This window comes from Seriola dumerili, unplaced genomic scaffold (assembly GCF_002260705.1).
Source record: "Seriola dumerili isolate Sdu_G_001 unplaced genomic scaffold, Sdu_1.0 BDQW01000425.1, whole genome shotgun sequence".
NCBI lineage: Eukaryota > Metazoa > Chordata > Actinopteri > Carangiformes > Carangidae > Seriola > Seriola dumerili.
Window position 1 is genome coordinate 483021 of NW_019174680.1, and position 16769 is coordinate 499789.

Genomic DNA, 16769 nt, shown 5'->3' on the forward strand with positions numbered 1-16769 from the left:
TGTCTCGGTGATAGGAAGCTCGTTCAGGTGTCCCCCAACATCCTGCTTCACCTACATAAACCGTGTTTAACACCTGTTGATGGTTCATGTTGGTGACAGTCTCAGCGCAGACAGAAGCGAAACACTGAACAAGCCTCAGAAACAAATGACAGCCTCCCACAGATGTGAAGAAAACACAAGCATTCCCACCTCAAAGGAGATTCCTTTTTTTTCGCCAAAAAATTTACATATATTAGTCATTAATATGCACATACTAAACTTACGTCATGTGACTGGTCATGTGATCAAGCATGACTCATTCATTGAGTCATTCACACCTTTGAGAGCAATCTTTTTTTTTTTACGTATACAATATGAGAAACATTAATCCACACGTGCAAACAATTTTGATCTGATAAGCAATAAACAATTTAATGTATAAAGGTAATAAAAGCCATATATAAAAGCAATAAAACACCAGGCATCTGTGTGAACTCAGTGTGAAGCTGCTGCAACAAAGTTAGTTTGAGATTTCTGCAGCTGTCCAGCACATAATTCATCACAATGAAGTTGTAAAATACCCTTTGAAGTCTGTTGTACTTAATAAAAGCACATTAACAATCAAATTGCTTCTGCACAAAATATGAACATGCATCAGGCCAAACACGCTGTCAAAGGCAGATTATGTCATCAGTACAGGACAGATACCTAATGAAACTGACTGCAGTAAGCTGTGTCCCCATTATTACTGTTACTTCCCTTTAACATTTACTTAAGTAAAAATGTACACAATGATATTACTGGGACCATAAAGTATTATAACGATCTGGAGAGCATATATTAGGTCTGATCAGTCTCATGAATGAGCTACCGGCTTCAGAAAAGGGCCCCTCACAGAATGAAATGAATTGTTAAGTCACTGTCAAAATGTCACATAGTTACAGACTTTGTTAATACTTGAGTTTCAGTGCCGCAGTTAATTGTTGGTTAGTTCCTTTTTCTTTCTTTTTTTTTTTTACATACATTTTAAAGTTGTTACTATGCATCCATAGTTGTATTCTCAGAACCTCTGCGTGAGTCCCCTGATCTAAACCTTCCCATCTCATGTCTACTCCTGACATTGGGATTACTCTCAGCATCAGCAGTAGCACTGGTGGCAGTTGTAGTGGTGAAGTGTTAGTGTTGCTGTAATGTTGACTCAACCGAGGAATATCCTCCATTGCACGTTTTCTCCCGAGGTGTTGCAATGAATTTCTTGAACACATCTCTTCAGAGACACACTGAAGAGTTGAGACACAGACGACTGACTCTCAGGTGTTTTAACAGAGAACACAGCACAAGACGGGCGGTAAGTCACTTTCCTCTTCAGTTTATCGCATTAACAAGTATTTTAATTAAGCAGCGTCAGTTTGTTTACCTGTAGTCATGTAGTTGATCTTTGTCTTTCACCTTAGATCAACATAGACTGTTCTGTGTGTCAGAATGGCAGGAAACTTCCAATGGAAATGTTTATCCAGCGTGTTCAGTGCAGGTGTTTTTATTGCAGGTAAGAAACTACAGAAAAAAAGCAAAGAAAGAAAGAAAGAAAGAAAGAGCTAATAGATTCATAAATAGTGAATTTGTATTGTCTCTATATCCTCCTTCAGGATGCACCATTCTCCTTGTCACAGCTTTTCCACTTGTTCAGATCACGATTGGTAAGTGAGCCACTGAAATAACTTTTCTGTTCATAAATGAGACATTTCAACATTTTTTAAAACATATTTCTATATTTGTTATACATCATGTGCATACAAATATAAAACCAAAGTTAAATTAAATCATACAACTTTTATTTTCCATAGCCAAGAAATAAATGACTTAACTCCACTTAAACATTTGTAACAGCAGTTTTTCAAATGCTTCTGGGCTCTTTGTAAACAGGTGCAGTGTACATGTATGAGTGTCCAGCAGCGCCAGTTATCCCAGTGTATGTGCTGCTGTTTGGGATATTGGCCCTGCTGGTAATGGGCCTATTTGCCTTGCCAAAGTTCCTCTGTGCAGCAGCATCGGGCAGCAGGATCTGGACTGTGTGTAACCTCAGCCTGGTCCTGTTTGCCTTCATCTGGTTCTTCTACGGTAAGTGACACCTCAGAGTCTCTGACCGTGTTGACTGTAATCCATTCATTAATTTAGTCTCTCCCTGTCCTCAGGTAGTTACCAGGTTTATTCTGTATATCCACCCAACTACAACAAGAACATCACCAGCCAAAGCACAGTCAACACCAGTATCTACCCTCCTACTGCACCTGACAACAAGCTTGGCCTCATCCTGCAGAACTGGAACCAGAGCCGTCCAAACCTTAACCACACCAAGATGATCAATGACAAGCAGACTTCCAGAAAACTGATTCAGACTTTGGCCAGCAGCAAGACAAACAGAGAGCACCTGAACGCTCCACAAGCACGACGTGTCACGACTGTAGTGCCTTACTGTGACAGAACAATGTACCTGTTTGCCTTCTGGACCACCACGCTGGTATATGCGATTGCAGGGAACACCCTGGTGATGATCCTCTGTTTATATGGCTTCATGAAAATTACAAGTAAGATTACAGAACTTCTCACTACCTGAACTGAGCTGGATATGATTCCACTTCAGAGACTTTTAACCATCACATGAGAGAAGCTGAATAAGTAATTATGCTTTGTAATGACCGGAATGCTTCAAACACCCAGAGAAATAAAGCAAAATAAAGGATTTTAGTACTTCCTCTTCAGTTCTGACTCAGACAGCATTTGGAAACACAGGTCCTACAGTAAGTTGCTTCAGCACATATGTTGATGTAAGTGATTGCTACACACAGTACACTCCAATCTACCAGTCAACTTAGGGTTGTTTAATAATGAAGGGGAGTTTTTTCAGAGGTTTTAACCACATCTCAGTCTTCTACAGGATACTGAGTTGGGCCTTTATCACTCTTTTCTCTCATTGTTTTCCCTGCTGTTTCCCCCTCCATAATGTGTTTTGTTTTGTCCCTAGTCTGTTCTCTGTGTCTGTCATACATGGAAGCATATACAGAACCAGTCAAAAGTTTGGGAAAGTGTGTCCAAACTTTTGACTGGTATCCAGGGGAGAACAGCAAGCAGTTCCGCTATGCAGCTTACAGACTGTTGTGTAACAATACGGAGCACTAGGACAGGGTCACAGTTGTTATCCCTAGTTGCTGTGTCTGGAAAATACGTGACCAGTACCCAGATCCACATGGACAATATCAAGGATTCATCCATAGTAATGTGTGCATTATCACTCAATACGTTGAGTATTTTGCTGTCCTTTTCCCAGGAGGATGTAGGGCTGTAGGAATACCAAGTAATATTTTTCTTTATACATTACTTGTGTCAATATTTTAATTTTTATTTGCATTATTTATATGCACAATCTATTCTGTCTTTGTTTGAATAAAATCTTTAAAATGATGCTTGTCTTTTCCTTTTCTTCCTCCATTTCTAATCTCTTTATATACTACACAAAAAAATCACAATCCAATGTGGTATGTAACCTGTTTATTGTATTTTTAGGGGAAATTATATATGACATTACTGAAATACTAGAAGATATATACACAATATATTTACTTTTGATCATAAGCAGAGATGAGTGTAGCCTGACGGGTCAGGGAGGCTCTGCATGTGGCATCATGTGGGCGCTGTGGCAATCTTCTTCTGCTTTGGCAGTGACTGTCCTTTAGAAAGAATATCACAATTACATACATGACAGTAATTGTATCTATGTTAAAGACACCCATATAACTGTCAAAGAACACTACAGGTTTGTCTGCATTTCATCAAGTGACATATCAGTTTTCACTGTCATAGCTATAGTGTATAAGTATTTGGCAATATTTACTTTAGGTCATAAATAGAAGAGGGCCTTTATTATATCAAATTTGTACATTAATTTTGCCATCTATAGTAATTTGACAGTAATTGAGTCAGTAATCATTTGGTGACAATGGTGTCAGTGATTTTTTAGTATATTTGTGCTTGTTTATATGGTTGTGCCATGCTGAGGTAACTACAGTATTTTAGATCATTATAAGTAGTTCTGAGGTTCTGAATCTTTGGATGGTATGTGGCAGACATAAATCTTCACTTTGGACTTATTCATAACAGCCATATGGATTTTGCACACAAGAATGTCACCCAACTCACCTAGCCCTCTGCTGACTTGCTTCTGCAACAGCTCCTGGGTGGTTGGGGCAGTGTCACCTGGCAGAAGGCCATGCTGACGAGGATCATCCAGCCTCATGGTTCTGCGCTGAGGCTCCTTAGAGGCAACCAGCCCTCTGTGCAGAGGTCTTGGATGTAGTGGTAGCCCTTGTCTGCCATGATTGTGTACAAGCTCCTCTTCTCGTTGTACACCTCCTTGCCATATCTGGCAAAAGAGAGTGACCATAGTGAAATGATGATTGTGATGATGTGTATGGTTTGTTAATGTGGTCTGTTGATTATAGTCCAGGCCAGCCAGCACAGGACCAAGCTGTGTATACTGGTGGATAGAAGCTGAAGTGCTTAGTATATGATTGTGAAAGGACTCGAGTTCTGTAGTGAACCTGAGAACACAGTGGAAACAATACAGAGGTGCTTTATGTTCCTCTATTACAATTTGTGGCATTAACCAATGTAGAATTACAGTGAAACACATGCACAGAGGAAAACAGACCTTCGCTGACATACCTGAAACACAGATACTTGTGAACATTCTTCAGTCAGCGTGCATTGAGAACAACCTCTTTGTAGTACACTTTGTAGCTGGGAAATGACAACATTTGTCACTACAGTTACCATACCTTGCATCCAATTCCTTTATAGCTGTGTCCTGAGCGCTGCTTTTCTCCAACTTCTCAATTCCAGTTACTGAGAAGTCATCATCTCTATAAGAATGACATTTAGATAATTAGATCTGAATCTCTTTATAGGACGTACAACACAACACAACACAACACAGGGCTATTGCTACATAGAAATACAAGTCTGGCTGATTGACGCAGGTTCACGAATAATAAATTCAAGAATATTTTTCTAATGAGAAATGGTCACAACTAGGAGGCTGGAATGACTGTTAGAACCAATATTGTGATGTATGTAAAACAAACGAGCAACAGATGAGAGAAATTTGCATATTTATGAATATATTGCCCATGAAGGACAGCAGTGGTCTAAGCAATTACGCCTTCTCAAACACTTTACGTTCCTAAACGGTTCGCCGGCAACCTGGTTGTAAGAGGTTTGAATAGCTAAGCCCCGTCTCGATCAGCAGAAAGTTGCACTCACCGGTCGAGGAGGAGAAACTCTGACGAAATGGTGGAGGTGGGGCAGAAGTGGTGGTTTCATCAATCCGTGTTTTTGAAGGTGTGGAAGTTGAGGAGTCTTTCTCATAACTAAAAAACACAAAATACAAACATCCCGCTCGCAGCCATTACAGACATTAGATAAATACTATCAAACGACATCTGCACACAACTACAATGCAGACATCGCCAAACATATAGGCCACACAGATTACATACAAGGCAGTGTTATGTGAAAACATATGAAGTTAGCTACACTGTCTACTAGCATGACTAATGTTGCTTACACCAACAGCGTTATCAAACATACGTAGGTCTATGTTGAAACAGTTTATGAAACAGCTAGCTAGCTAGGTTAGTATAACACCCGCACCTCTCCCCAAAACAAAAACAAACATGGTAATTACATGTCTAGCAGAAATTCAGCCACCATTGCGTCGCTTTTCAGGCACTTCTGTTTCCTCAGTTGCCGCCATTGTTGAAAAGCGACGCCAATGTTGACTCTTGTTTGGCTTCTTGCACTTTCCAGTTTCTTTTTGGTTGCAGCTTTTTCTGCTACCGTCTTCCTTTTACGAGTGCAAGCTGTTGCTGAAGTCAAAGCCTTAGCTGGAACCGGCTGAACTTCCTCTGTCATTCCTATGTATCTTCTTCCTCTTGTTCACCCGCGACTGTCGGAGTGCAGAGCATGCGCAGGCCGAAGCACGCCGGTGGGAGGTTGACAGACAGGTAGGTTTGGGGGAGTCTGGGGCGGAGCTAGACATTGTAAACATTCAGGCCTTAGCCCCAACTTCATTCTACTCCTGGGAGTTTCCTCCCATTCAGAGTTGCTACACGCACTATTTACTGTATCAAGCCATTTGTACATCATTTTGGGAAAACATGATTGTTGCCCAAGAAAAAACTATCCAGAGTCTGCATCATATTTTTTTAATCTTAATTGTTCTGTCTCCATCATGCTGAAACCACAACTCAACACATTTTGTTAATGGCTAATTTTCACTACTGCCACATAAAAAGAGGCAAAAGTGATGATAGCACTATTTTGAATTTACATGACATAGGTGAAGAATCAAGTTGGCATAAACAACATCACTAATCTTGAAACCTATTTTTGTTTCTATGCTGGAGTAGAGTTCACAGATTTAATGATTTAATGTTAAGATGACAAGTCTACATTTAAATCCAGACCATAATAATATGTGCTGCTAACTGAGCACAACAAGGCCATGTGATTGTCTTAACTTATCTGAACATTAGGCCAAAAGAAGAACATTTACTCTGACGATATTAAATTCTTTAAGGAAATGCATCATAGGATAAACAACATGCACATGTACTGTAATACTATGAACAGTATTTTATTTGATCTACTCCTGATCACTCTTTTCTCATTTTCCCCTTTTCTTCTTCTTTCACTCTCAGCTCCACTCTTCTATCCCTGTAAATGTCCTCCACGCAAAGAAAATATAAAACAAAAAGATTTTTAATATTTCTGATCATGAAAGTGAAGATGTACAAAATATTAAATGCATATCTTATTCTCTTACATCTGCTCCACCTCTGCTCTCCTTTCCTCCTCTTTTCTTCAATCTTCTCTCGTCAACACTTTTTCATCTCCTGTCTATGGAGGTAAGTTTGTCTCAATTATATGTGTGAACAGATTGACAATCAATGAGTAAATGTACAATCTGTAAATATAAAACACCTCCAGATTGGCTGCATCTGAGCAACAATCACAGAGCTGAGGAGTGAGGAAGCGTGACAGGTAGACCATACCTGCCAGATAAAACCTTAAAGCAGCATTGACAGTCTGGCATCCTTTTGGTTTTGAAACTAACAACAGATTTTCTCTGTGTCCACTAGGTGGAGCTCACACTGCAGCCAGCAACATTCACAGCTTTCCTCACTGGCTCCCCAAAGACACGGAAAGAAAAGTTTCATATTTTCAAATTAATACTCTTTTCAGGTTGTAATTGGCCATATTACACAACAAAGTGCCTGGCCGTAATGATGAGGAGGGCTAAGTGGAAGAGCAGCGGACATCCATCATCGCAGTGTTGTAATAGACATGATTGAGCCCAGGGATCAGTGCTACCCCGGCAGCATCTGCTCCCACTATCAGACATTTTCTCCACAGAGGGGAAAACCTGATTATCCAAAATGACAGCAGTGTAAGTGAATTGGCGTATCGTCAACAGAAAAGAGAATACGCCACTAGAGTGTGTTGGGCCTGAATGTTTAGATGTAAACACTTTTGAGTGCTGGCAGTTGGTCTGGGGCCACGAGAAAGCTGTAAAAAGTCATTAATATGTTGAGTTTTGCTGCTAATGCTCCTTTAAACAGCATCTGTTTGGTTTCAGCAGGGTCTGCAGGGTGTGCTGACTACACAATACTTATTTCATTCATTCACAGCCAGTCTGCTTCTACAGTCCACTGAGTAGTGTCTCTGCAGTAGTTGAGGATATAATGGTTTGCTTAACGGCACCACAGTGTAGGTTAGTTTGAATGTTTTTGACTTACAGCCCCAGGTGTTCATAACCTTTGTCATTTGTAACATGAGTAATTCTTTTTGTTGCTCAAATGTCAACCCTGTGGATGTCAGAAACAGCAGAAGAAACCCAGCAGTGGACTGAACAGAAGATGCCATTTCAACAAAATGAACCATCTAAATAGTCTGAACAGTGTCCTTTAATGTCTCCAAGTCCAGTTTTTATAATGTTCTGTGATTTTCAATAACTGCTCTTTGATTTCCAAAAATCCCAAAAATCAGATATCACCATCTAGAAAAGGCCAACAAAATGTTAACCATATTAACCTGGATGTAAATGAAGATAACTGTGCGTGTGAAGGCTGAGTGTCAGCGAGGCTCATGCCAACTGGCAATCAGATCGACATCCAGCCCACAGCTAAATGTGACGGCACATCTCATGAGTTATCTCACTGTTTATCCCACTGCCAGGAGGAATAAAGACTTCCAGTTCCAGATATGATTTCACAGTTCATCACTTAAACTCCACAACAGCCAGAGGTTGGAACATGATTGCTTTCCATTCAACACTCACTGTACTGCTGTTTCAGAGCCATGCCAAGCTTCAGGTGTTCCTATAGCAAGTGTAGAGACAGAGCCTATTGTAAAGCTGCTGTGTTATAGGTTTAAAAGCCTTTAACTATAAACCCTGGTATTCAAAGTGTAATTGAAAATGGCACATCTAGGTTCCACTAAGCTTTTATTTTGCACATTTTAGGCCTCCCCAGAGTTAATATTTGAATTTTTTAATGCATAATAATTACCAAGAATACCATTCTGTAAAAGCCTCAAAAGTTCAAACCATTTATGCCTGAACTTTCTTGTGTCTGTAGTTTCTGCTCTCTGCCTCTGTGGGGCGGCACAGGTGGCTTATGGTCGAGCGAGCCCTTCAGTGTGAGCATGGGAGGTCAAGCACTAAACTAATTTTCAGTGCTCTGTAGGTTTGGAAATCATTGACCAGATGTTTGCCGTCACATGACCCATGTGTGCTGCTGAATATATGACTCAATGGTAGTCGATCGTTTTTCTTCACAGAGACAGTGACGGTCAGACCATCTTGGCATTACAAGATACAACAGTACATCGAGACCTGTTATGTCGCGAGGGTTTCAGGGAGCTGTCTAAAGGTCTCCAGAGATATTTGGAGCCTGGGGCCGTTGAAGAGCTAAACGTGATAACCCTGTCTCGATGTCCAGCTCAGTCCTTTTCAGGTTTGGACCTGCACAGTATGCTGAGAGAGATCAACTGCTCTGATGTCCTGCCTATGCAGATGCCTTGATCTATTTAATTTAGTGTTAATCTGTACAGTAATCTGTAAATGTTAAAATACTGTAGGATAATTACATCTGAAATCTGTCCATGTTCATTTTCAATTTTAAAACAACCTAAAACAGAAACCAGACAAGTATTAATACATCCCTGCATTTTATTAACATCTGTTCAAGTTTTAAATAAAAATATTAGTGATATTTACACAATTCGACTGATACAAGCCGAAATTAAATTCTCAATCAACGTTTATCTAATCAATTAACAAAAAGCTGAAAAAAGCATGAAGCTGAAGAAGCTACAAGACGTCGTCTCAAGTAAACACTGTTTATGTTTTCACATGCTCCTGAGCGGCAGCCTGCCAGCACAGGTGTTACAAAGCAGTACAGTCCACCAGCAGGATGTGTTTGTATGTGTTTAGTATCCAGCTCTGTAGATCTACCTGTAGTTCCTCAGGTACACCAGTCTGTGAGGCTGGAACTTCTCCCGACACAGGGGGCACTCAGCCTGTGAGAAACATCACACAAATACATGTTTAAAAAAAAAAAATGAACTGAACTGAGAATGTTGGGGGAAAGTCAATGATTTACAATCAAAGTCAAAGGTTTAAGCTCTCAAATGGTTTTAATTTCACGTTTCTATCTGCTTCAGAGGCTCAGTAATAGTTAGTGAACACCACGTTTTTCAGGAGGTTGTTTTCAAACAATACTGAGGTTTTAGAGGGAGGTAATGGGTTTGAAGTCAGCTTCAATATGGCAGTAGGTGTGATCAGTAAACACTGACACTGGGATCTGAGTAAGTAAGAATACATACGTGAGTAAGTAAGAATACATACAATACAATAGCTGTTATCACCTGCTGTGATGCTGCAGTTGAAACGCAGGGGATGACTCGGCTAAAGGAGGTAATACTGGGCTTAAGCATCAAGAAATGTCTCTGCTGGGAAATAATGCCTCAAAAGCTGTTATCTTAAAAAGTCTGTGTTGCAAACTGGTTTTGGGGAATAATTAGTAGATGTACACAGCCAGTAAACACACTATACCTGAGCAAGTCATAACATAAGCCTGACCTTCGTGTTGCACCACTCTGTGATGCACTCCCAGCAGAAGAGGTGTCCACAGGGGGTGGAGGTAGAGTGTCTCCTCTCCTCCAGACAGAGGATACAGCGAGCAGCTTTGGGGCTCGAGCTCTGTGTGCGCTGAGGACTGCAGACAGACAGTTCAAAGAGTTCAGCATTAAACTCATGTCATGTCATGTAGGTCTTTTACTACTATGCTTCAATTACAAAGAGTCCAGTAGTTCTCGCAGTGGTCTGGCTGTTTCTAGATCAGCATCCTGTATGGTTCACCTGCTGAGTGCTGGCAAACCAAAATAAATGACCTGCCCAAAAGACTTCAAATTAACTGTTGACAAGTCTGTTCAAGTTAGGGCTGAAAAAATATAAAAAATTATGTGATATTTGCTGGTGCCTATACCAAACAAACATGTTCCCTTACATCTGGAGAATTATGATTTATAGTGATAGTATGTTGTTGCAGATTTGACCTTTATCATAAAAAAAAAATGCAACTCCTGCGGTTTAAAATACTGACAAAACACTGTTCATGTCAACACTGAAATATTTACTGTAGAAAAGGATATCTTTTTGTAATCTAAAACTCTGCCCTGACCAGATGGAGTGTAAGTGGGCCCGGCCCTGGTCCTGTACCTGAGGTTCCTGTACAGCTTCCACTCCTGCCTGGCTCTTTGTCTCTGTCTGAAGTTGTTGAGCTGGAGACACACAGTGATGACCAGCTGAAGCAGGGACAGGGCTCCCAGCAGCCTGTAGCTGCTCCTGATGGTCCTATCATTGCTGTTGAGCCCCATCACACGCAGCTACACACACACACACACACATTTTAGAAGATAATCAAATGTGCAGAATTCTGTATTCAGTGCCTTTAGAAATGTAAATGTAACATGTAAAACGTCTTTGATCTGTGAGAGCGGGAGGTGCCACCAAAAAACCCGAGCACACACTCTCAGCAATCTATAACGTACATACAGCTAAAACCAAGTCAGTCTTATGCAACAGTCCTGCAATAAGTTATGCTGCAGCCCATGCTGCTGTTGAATTGCATTCAGGGGTTTTATTAATATCAGGCCTTAAAGCAAGGGAAATTTCTGTGTCAGTGAGCCCAGTCCCAGAACATGCAGGCGTCACGCTGTCATGTCAGAAACCGTAGTAACAGTACTAGTAAATGTATCCAAGTCCAAGCAATAACTTTCAAAGCTATAACTTTTCAAAACTTCTTCCTCTGTTGGTCTACAGTGCATGCAGCACAATAGGCCTGCCCTTGTCAAATGATTGTCCAATCATTTTTACTAACAGTGGTAAGGAAAAATTGTTACAAAATGTTGGAAAGCTGAAAAACAGCAAACAGGATACAGTATATTCAGTTGAGTCATTGAGGAGTAGTAGTATATTATGGATAAAATGACAGCTTTTATAACACTGTTGGGAAAATCTCCAAGGTTTACTGTATGAACCTGACATGACTGAGTTTGTCACAATTTCCTTTATCTTTTGATATGCAAGTTGTGCAAATTTTGGAATGAATATAAGCAGGTATGTGAGTATGGAAGCTGTCCCTGTGGGCAAACACCAACTCCAGCGAAGAAAAGGTTAAAGTGAACAAGGTTTTGCTCATTAGAGATTCCATTAAACCGGCACTTGAACTTGTGGGAAAGCTCCAACGTCTTAGAAAACAATATCCTCTCACTGCATTATGGAGGTAGTGCAAGAACATTTACTTATATATCATTTAATATAGTGAACGCATTGATTTAAGTGAAGTATGTCTGCATACATGATTATATATATATATATATGTCACTCTATGGCTTATGGCTTATACTTGTGTTTATCAATTAAAAATATAATAAGTGCTATTTCTATCTGTCTAATATGAGAAATATTTGCAAAATATGAATAAAAGTCACCTACATAGGTGATACCAGCCATCCTCTTGGACACGTGATAGAAAGAGCCACTGATGTAGAAGAGAGCCACGTGGAGTCGGTGCAGGAGGGTCAGACCCTGCTGGAGGACAAACACAGCTGGCAGGCACGCTCTCCTCTGGGGCTCTGACAACAGTCCCACCGCCCTCTGCATCCATCTCCTCAGCCAAGACTCCAGGCTCCAGGGACCTGCCGCCGCCTGCCGCCGCCTGACACCGCTGCCGCTCTCCTGCCCACGTTCCAGCTCATTCTCCAGGCACACCAGGACCTTGTCCAGGAGGTAGGGCAAGAGGGCATGGCAGAGGACAAAGAAGCTGCGTCTTGCTCGGGAGGGGATCTTTTGTTTAGTGGGATCCACCTGGATAATGCTGACGTACTCTTCACCCAGAGTTTGGTAAGCTGGAGAGAAGGATGATTCAAATCATTATGTTCTTATATCAATACAAATAATTAGACATGCAATAAGTCAGACTTCCTGCTGTTTTGGTAAATAACTACCTGAGAACGTTGTTAAACCATAGTATACAAGGTCTGAGAGCAGCTCTATCTCTTTCCTCCAGTCCAGCCATCTTTTGGATCCTGCAGGAAATAAAAAACAAAATTCAACATACTTTAATATTCAGAAATGTGCAGAATTTCCTGGATGGACCACAGCCTTTTATTTTCAGGATAACCAGCTTGTCTTATGCTCAAAAAGCAACACCACTTCACTGACACCCACATTTAAAGAAATAAACTAATCGCCTTTTTGTGTTAATGGTAGCGAGCTATTGATTTGAGAAAAACAGTCATGGAAAGACGTATGGGTCTCACAAACATCCAAAAACAGCTAGATAACGTGTACCACCATATACACGTACTTTTTTGTTGTTGTAATAAATAGCTTATACTCTTAAACTCTGCATTTATCTTATAGACAGTTGCATTTATATTTGGAGAATTCAGATGTTATATATGCTGGGCCATTTATTTCCACCAAAACACAGCGCGGGCTGCAGGAGCCTTCAACAAGCTCTGACACTCAGAGTGGCTGACTTACTTGGTACCAGGTGTATTAAATCTGTCTAATTGACGAGGGACTGGAAAGTGCTCAAGCTATTTTTTGTAACTGGCGACTAAGCACAAAGTTGCACACAAAGTGAGTTTTCCAAACAGTTAGCTTTAAAGTTACATGCTAAAGTGAAGTAAGCTAGCTAAAGAAGATGTAACTTTTCAGTTTGTTAAATTCGAAGAAACTTACCAGCAAGTGTTTGAAAGGCTTCGTTGGCGTTGTTTCTCAGGAAGGTTTGATAATACTCATCCTTTTGGCTGGACCGAATCAACTGGGCTTGGTTTGCAGGGGCGAGGGGCATCGTTAGCTAACACCAAGGAGGCGATGTCAGGCTCTAACAACCGCAGTAAGGTTGCAGTTCATGGCGAAATATTCGCGTCCACGGGCCGAAGTTCTTCAAATAGAGAAACAGCAACTCGCCGGTCCCCTTCAATACAACCATGCAGCCTACAAACAGTCAAGATGCCACTGGGCTGCGAAACATACACAGCGAGGAAAACAGCACGCCGCTCACAGGTAAGTTAACCTGTGTCCGCTGAGTGACGGTCCGTCGCAGTGTCCTATATGTGAATATGTGCTGAGTTTCCTTATAATACTTATTATAATTTTTATGTAGTTAAATCAAGATACTCCTTCTCAACTGTCTCTGGCTAAATCCAGGAAACACATGGGAAGTTGCTTCCCTGTAAACAAACCAAACAGATACTCAACCTCATGACTTACAGCGCCACTTACTGGCAGGAGGACGAATTACAAGCTCATTTTCTGTTAGAATATTTTATAAGGAGTTAACCTTTCATTTCTTAACGATTTTGCTTATGTTTTACTTATTAATACATATTAAAATGTTGTTTTCCTTCCCAACAACACATATCTAAATGCAGAAATGCCAACTCAAAGTTTTTGATTGTAGATTGTAAACTCCCTCCACGTTGACATTACCCATAATAACCCTCTAATAAATTAATTCTGGCCCATACAGTGGCCTGGAAACTGTATCAGCCAAGCTGTAGTCAAAATATTATCAAATGTTCTGTCCGTCTTAATGGATTATAAGTAATACGACCTGATAAATATTCAAACATCTGACCAATATTGTGAAACAGTTAAAAAAAAAGAAAAAGTTACGTACCTTTTTAAATGCACCTCTAAAACGTTTTTATTTACTGCAATATAACAATTGTTGTTACAATATTTCACCTCCTGTCTTCTACCTGGCTAAGTAAAAGTTCATTCATTTATTCATTCAAAGCAAGGCACCTCTGCTGTGATCTGCCTGAAAAGTTGCAGAACCAGTTTCTTTGTCTCCTCAGTGCTGCTCCCTGAGCCAGCCAGGTGTACTATAGCCGCTACAGAGAACATCCCTTCATAAGCCCACTCCTATCCTTTCACTGTGACTTTTCTCGGCACTTCTTGCACAGTCTGTCCAACCATCCTGCACACCAGGAAGTTGAACTTTGCTCTCAGTGTGAAGGGAGGAGCTGAGGTTTTCCTTTCCCTCCTCCCTTTAACTTGGGAGCTACTTGTAACTTGTTCCAGATTAAAGGTGGATAGTATGGGAAGCACTTTGCCGCTTGGACTAAACTACTAGCGACCAAACAGGGAGAGTCTGAGATTTCACACGGTAAGACACAAACTTGACTGGCTGCATGCAACTTGTGTTTGTCTACTTGCAGGTTCAGGTGTTTAACATCATCTACATTACTTGTTGGCTAAGCTAGTTTCAAGGCATCAGCCTGTACAGGATTTGAACGAATGGTAACAGCGTTTTCGTGATCACAGCTGCTGTGATTAACATGTTTAGATTGGACCTTTCTGGGGATTTGACATAAGGAAGGTAAAACTCAGGTTTTGCACCGATCAGTTTAGGGAAAGGTTTTCTGTCGCTCTGTTGGATTAATAGATTCTAGATTAAATAAATCAGGTGCATTATATAAACCATATTTGAGCTGGATGACTGAGCAGAGCAGAAGTAACTCAGGATGTTGCTAACACATACACATCACCATGCATGCTTGTGTGTCATCTCTACAGTATGAAATCACAGTTATGGCTTTCAATACACTGTGGTACTGTTTGTGTAGACATAAATAGCATAGTAGCATTATAGTTTATACTTTTAATTGGACTGTGTTTGCATTAGTCATTTTCAAAAAAATGAATTTGTTTATTGAGTGTTTCCCTGAGGTTTATATCCTTTCAGGGAGAGAAACAATGTTCAGCTCGAAGGTAAAACATCAACACATGAAATTAAACCGCACATCCCTGTATGTGTGACATACTGTTTCACATGGGATGTGGCAATTTGCATGCAGATGTGAATTTGTGAAACAGCATTTTACATGTGAAATTGTTGTTTTCACACGATTTAATTTATTTCACATGTGAAGTATTTGAAATTCACCTAAAAATAACACAAATTTCACACATGATGTCAAATATGGTGCATGCATGTGTGAATCAATGGGTGAATGTGGCAAGTCATGTAAAGCTTTTTTTTGTGGTTGATATGACTGAAGCATTGTTTAAGTGCAGTCCATTTATGAGGTGTATGTATTTTTTTGCGGGCTTTTGACATTTTAGATGGAATTTTTGAAAATCAATTGCCTGTAAAATGTGCATTTATCAATAGTGCAATAGTGTTTCACTTGTGATGTCACATGTGGAAGATCTAATCATCACACATACCCATATCTAGTTAATTTGTATGCCTTGTTGCCAGTGACAGCCGTGGTCAGAAGCATTATGTTTTTGGGTTGTCTGTCCGTCCATCCCATTTTTGTGAAAATGAAATCAAAGGAACACCTTGAGGGAATTTCTTCAAATTTGGCACAAACATTCAATCTGACTCAATTATGAACTGATTGGATTTTGGTGTTTAAAGGTCAAAGGTCAAGATCACTGTGACCTCACAATATGAATTTATACACTAATTATGATTGAATACACTTAAATCTTTTATTGAATTCCTTCAAATTCTTCACTGCATGTATTTTAGAAGTCTGGACAGGCATAGATTTAAACTGTAACTTGACTGACTGGTGGAGGCAAACAACCATGATACAGTAACTCTAATTCACAAGTGAAATGGTGTCTTATACTTGATATTACATGTGAAATTGATGCTTTCATGTGTGATATCTGTCATTTCATATATATATATCTATATATATATATATCATGCTAATTTATCATGTAAAAATCAGAAAACGTGCTTATATGTGGATCTATCACATATAAGCACATTCACAACTGCACCACACAGGTTGACAGCGATGTCTCGGCCAGATCTGATTTTTAAAAGAGGCCAGTATCATTTATTGTTCCTTATATCAGGGTGATCTGAGTTTAACCTGTGGTAGTACAACATAACAATAGCCGACACAGTAGCTGCTGTAGATGAGTGGGTGGCAGGTTGTTTGTGAAAGGACATCCTCTATGGACCACACGCACACGCACACACACACACACACACACACACGGTTCATTCCACAGAACTGGACGGAAGCAGGGGAGCTGAGGCGACACCTGCTGAGAAGACAGAGACCAAGTTATTTCCATAATTACCTCAGACAACATCTGTTTCAGCTGCAGCATCAAACACATGTCA

The 16769-nt window shown here is 40.3% G+C and overlaps 2 protein-coding genes and 1 long non-coding RNA gene across 3 annotated transcripts; 1 reads left to right on the forward strand and 2 right to left on the reverse strand.

The window, feature by feature from the left end:
• The first annotated feature begins 1239 nt into the window (after nt 1-1239).
• On the forward strand, nt 1240-3405 carry LOC111233798. The gene is made up of 5 exons (XM_022761696.1): nt 1240-1327; nt 1434-1525; nt 1626-1676; nt 1903-2097; nt 2172-3405. Exons 2-5 carry the CDS (start codon nt 1462-1464, stop codon nt 2591-2593), a joined length of 732 nt encoding a protein of 243 aa, XP_022617417.1. The 5' UTR covers nt 1240-1327; nt 1434-1461; the 3' UTR covers nt 2594-3405.
• A 124-nt stretch (nt 3406-3529) lies between these two features.
• LOC111233803 lies at nt 3530-5981 on the reverse strand. The gene is made up of 5 exons (XR_002665627.1): nt 5720-5981; nt 5296-5402; nt 4812-4895; nt 4174-4396; nt 3530-3704 (listed from the first exon to the last, which is right to left on the reverse strand). It is a non-coding gene; the product is annotated as an uncharacterized LOC111233803 (long non-coding RNA).
• Nucleotides 5982-8897: 2916 nt separating this feature from the next.
• pex10 (peroxisomal biogenesis factor 10) lies at nt 8898-13828 on the reverse strand. The gene is made up of 6 exons (XM_022761691.1): nt 13349-13828; nt 12607-12687; nt 12095-12507; nt 10817-10983; nt 10178-10313; nt 8898-9615 (listed from the first exon to the last, which is right to left on the reverse strand). Exons 1-6 carry the CDS (start codon nt 13458-13460, stop codon nt 9547-9549), a joined length of 978 nt encoding a protein of 325 aa, XP_022617412.1. The 5' UTR covers nt 13461-13828; the 3' UTR covers nt 8898-9546.
• Between the last annotated feature and the right edge of the window lie 2941 nt (nt 13829-16769).

Excerpts from the sequence above, each read along its gene's own strand:
- LOC111233798 (XM_022761696.1), top strand. The coding sequence starts at position 1,462 with ATGGCAGGAAACTTCCAATGGAAATGTTTATCCAGCGTGTTCAGTGCA. Across the intron at positions 1,677-1,902 it reads ACTTGTTCAGATCACGATTG|GTGCAGTGTACATGTATGAG; the intron begins GTAAGTGAGCCA and ends CTTTGTAAACAG. Across the intron at positions 2,098-2,171 it reads CTTCATCTGGTTCTTCTACG|GTAGTTACCAGGTTTATTCT; the intron begins GTAAGTGACACC and ends CCCTGTCCTCAG.
- pex10 (XM_022761691.1), bottom strand. The coding sequence starts at position 13,460 with ATGCCCCTCGCCCCTGCAAACCAAGCCCAGTTGATTCGGTCCAGCCAA. Across the intron at positions 10,314-10,816 it reads AAGCTGTACAGGAACCTCAG|TCCTCAGCGCACACAGAGCT; the intron begins GTACAGGACCAG and ends GTCTGTCTGCAG. Across the intron at positions 9,616-10,177 it reads CAGAGTGGTGCAACACGAAG|GCTGAGTGCCCCCTGTGTCG; the intron begins GTCAGGCTTATG and ends TGTTTCTCACAG.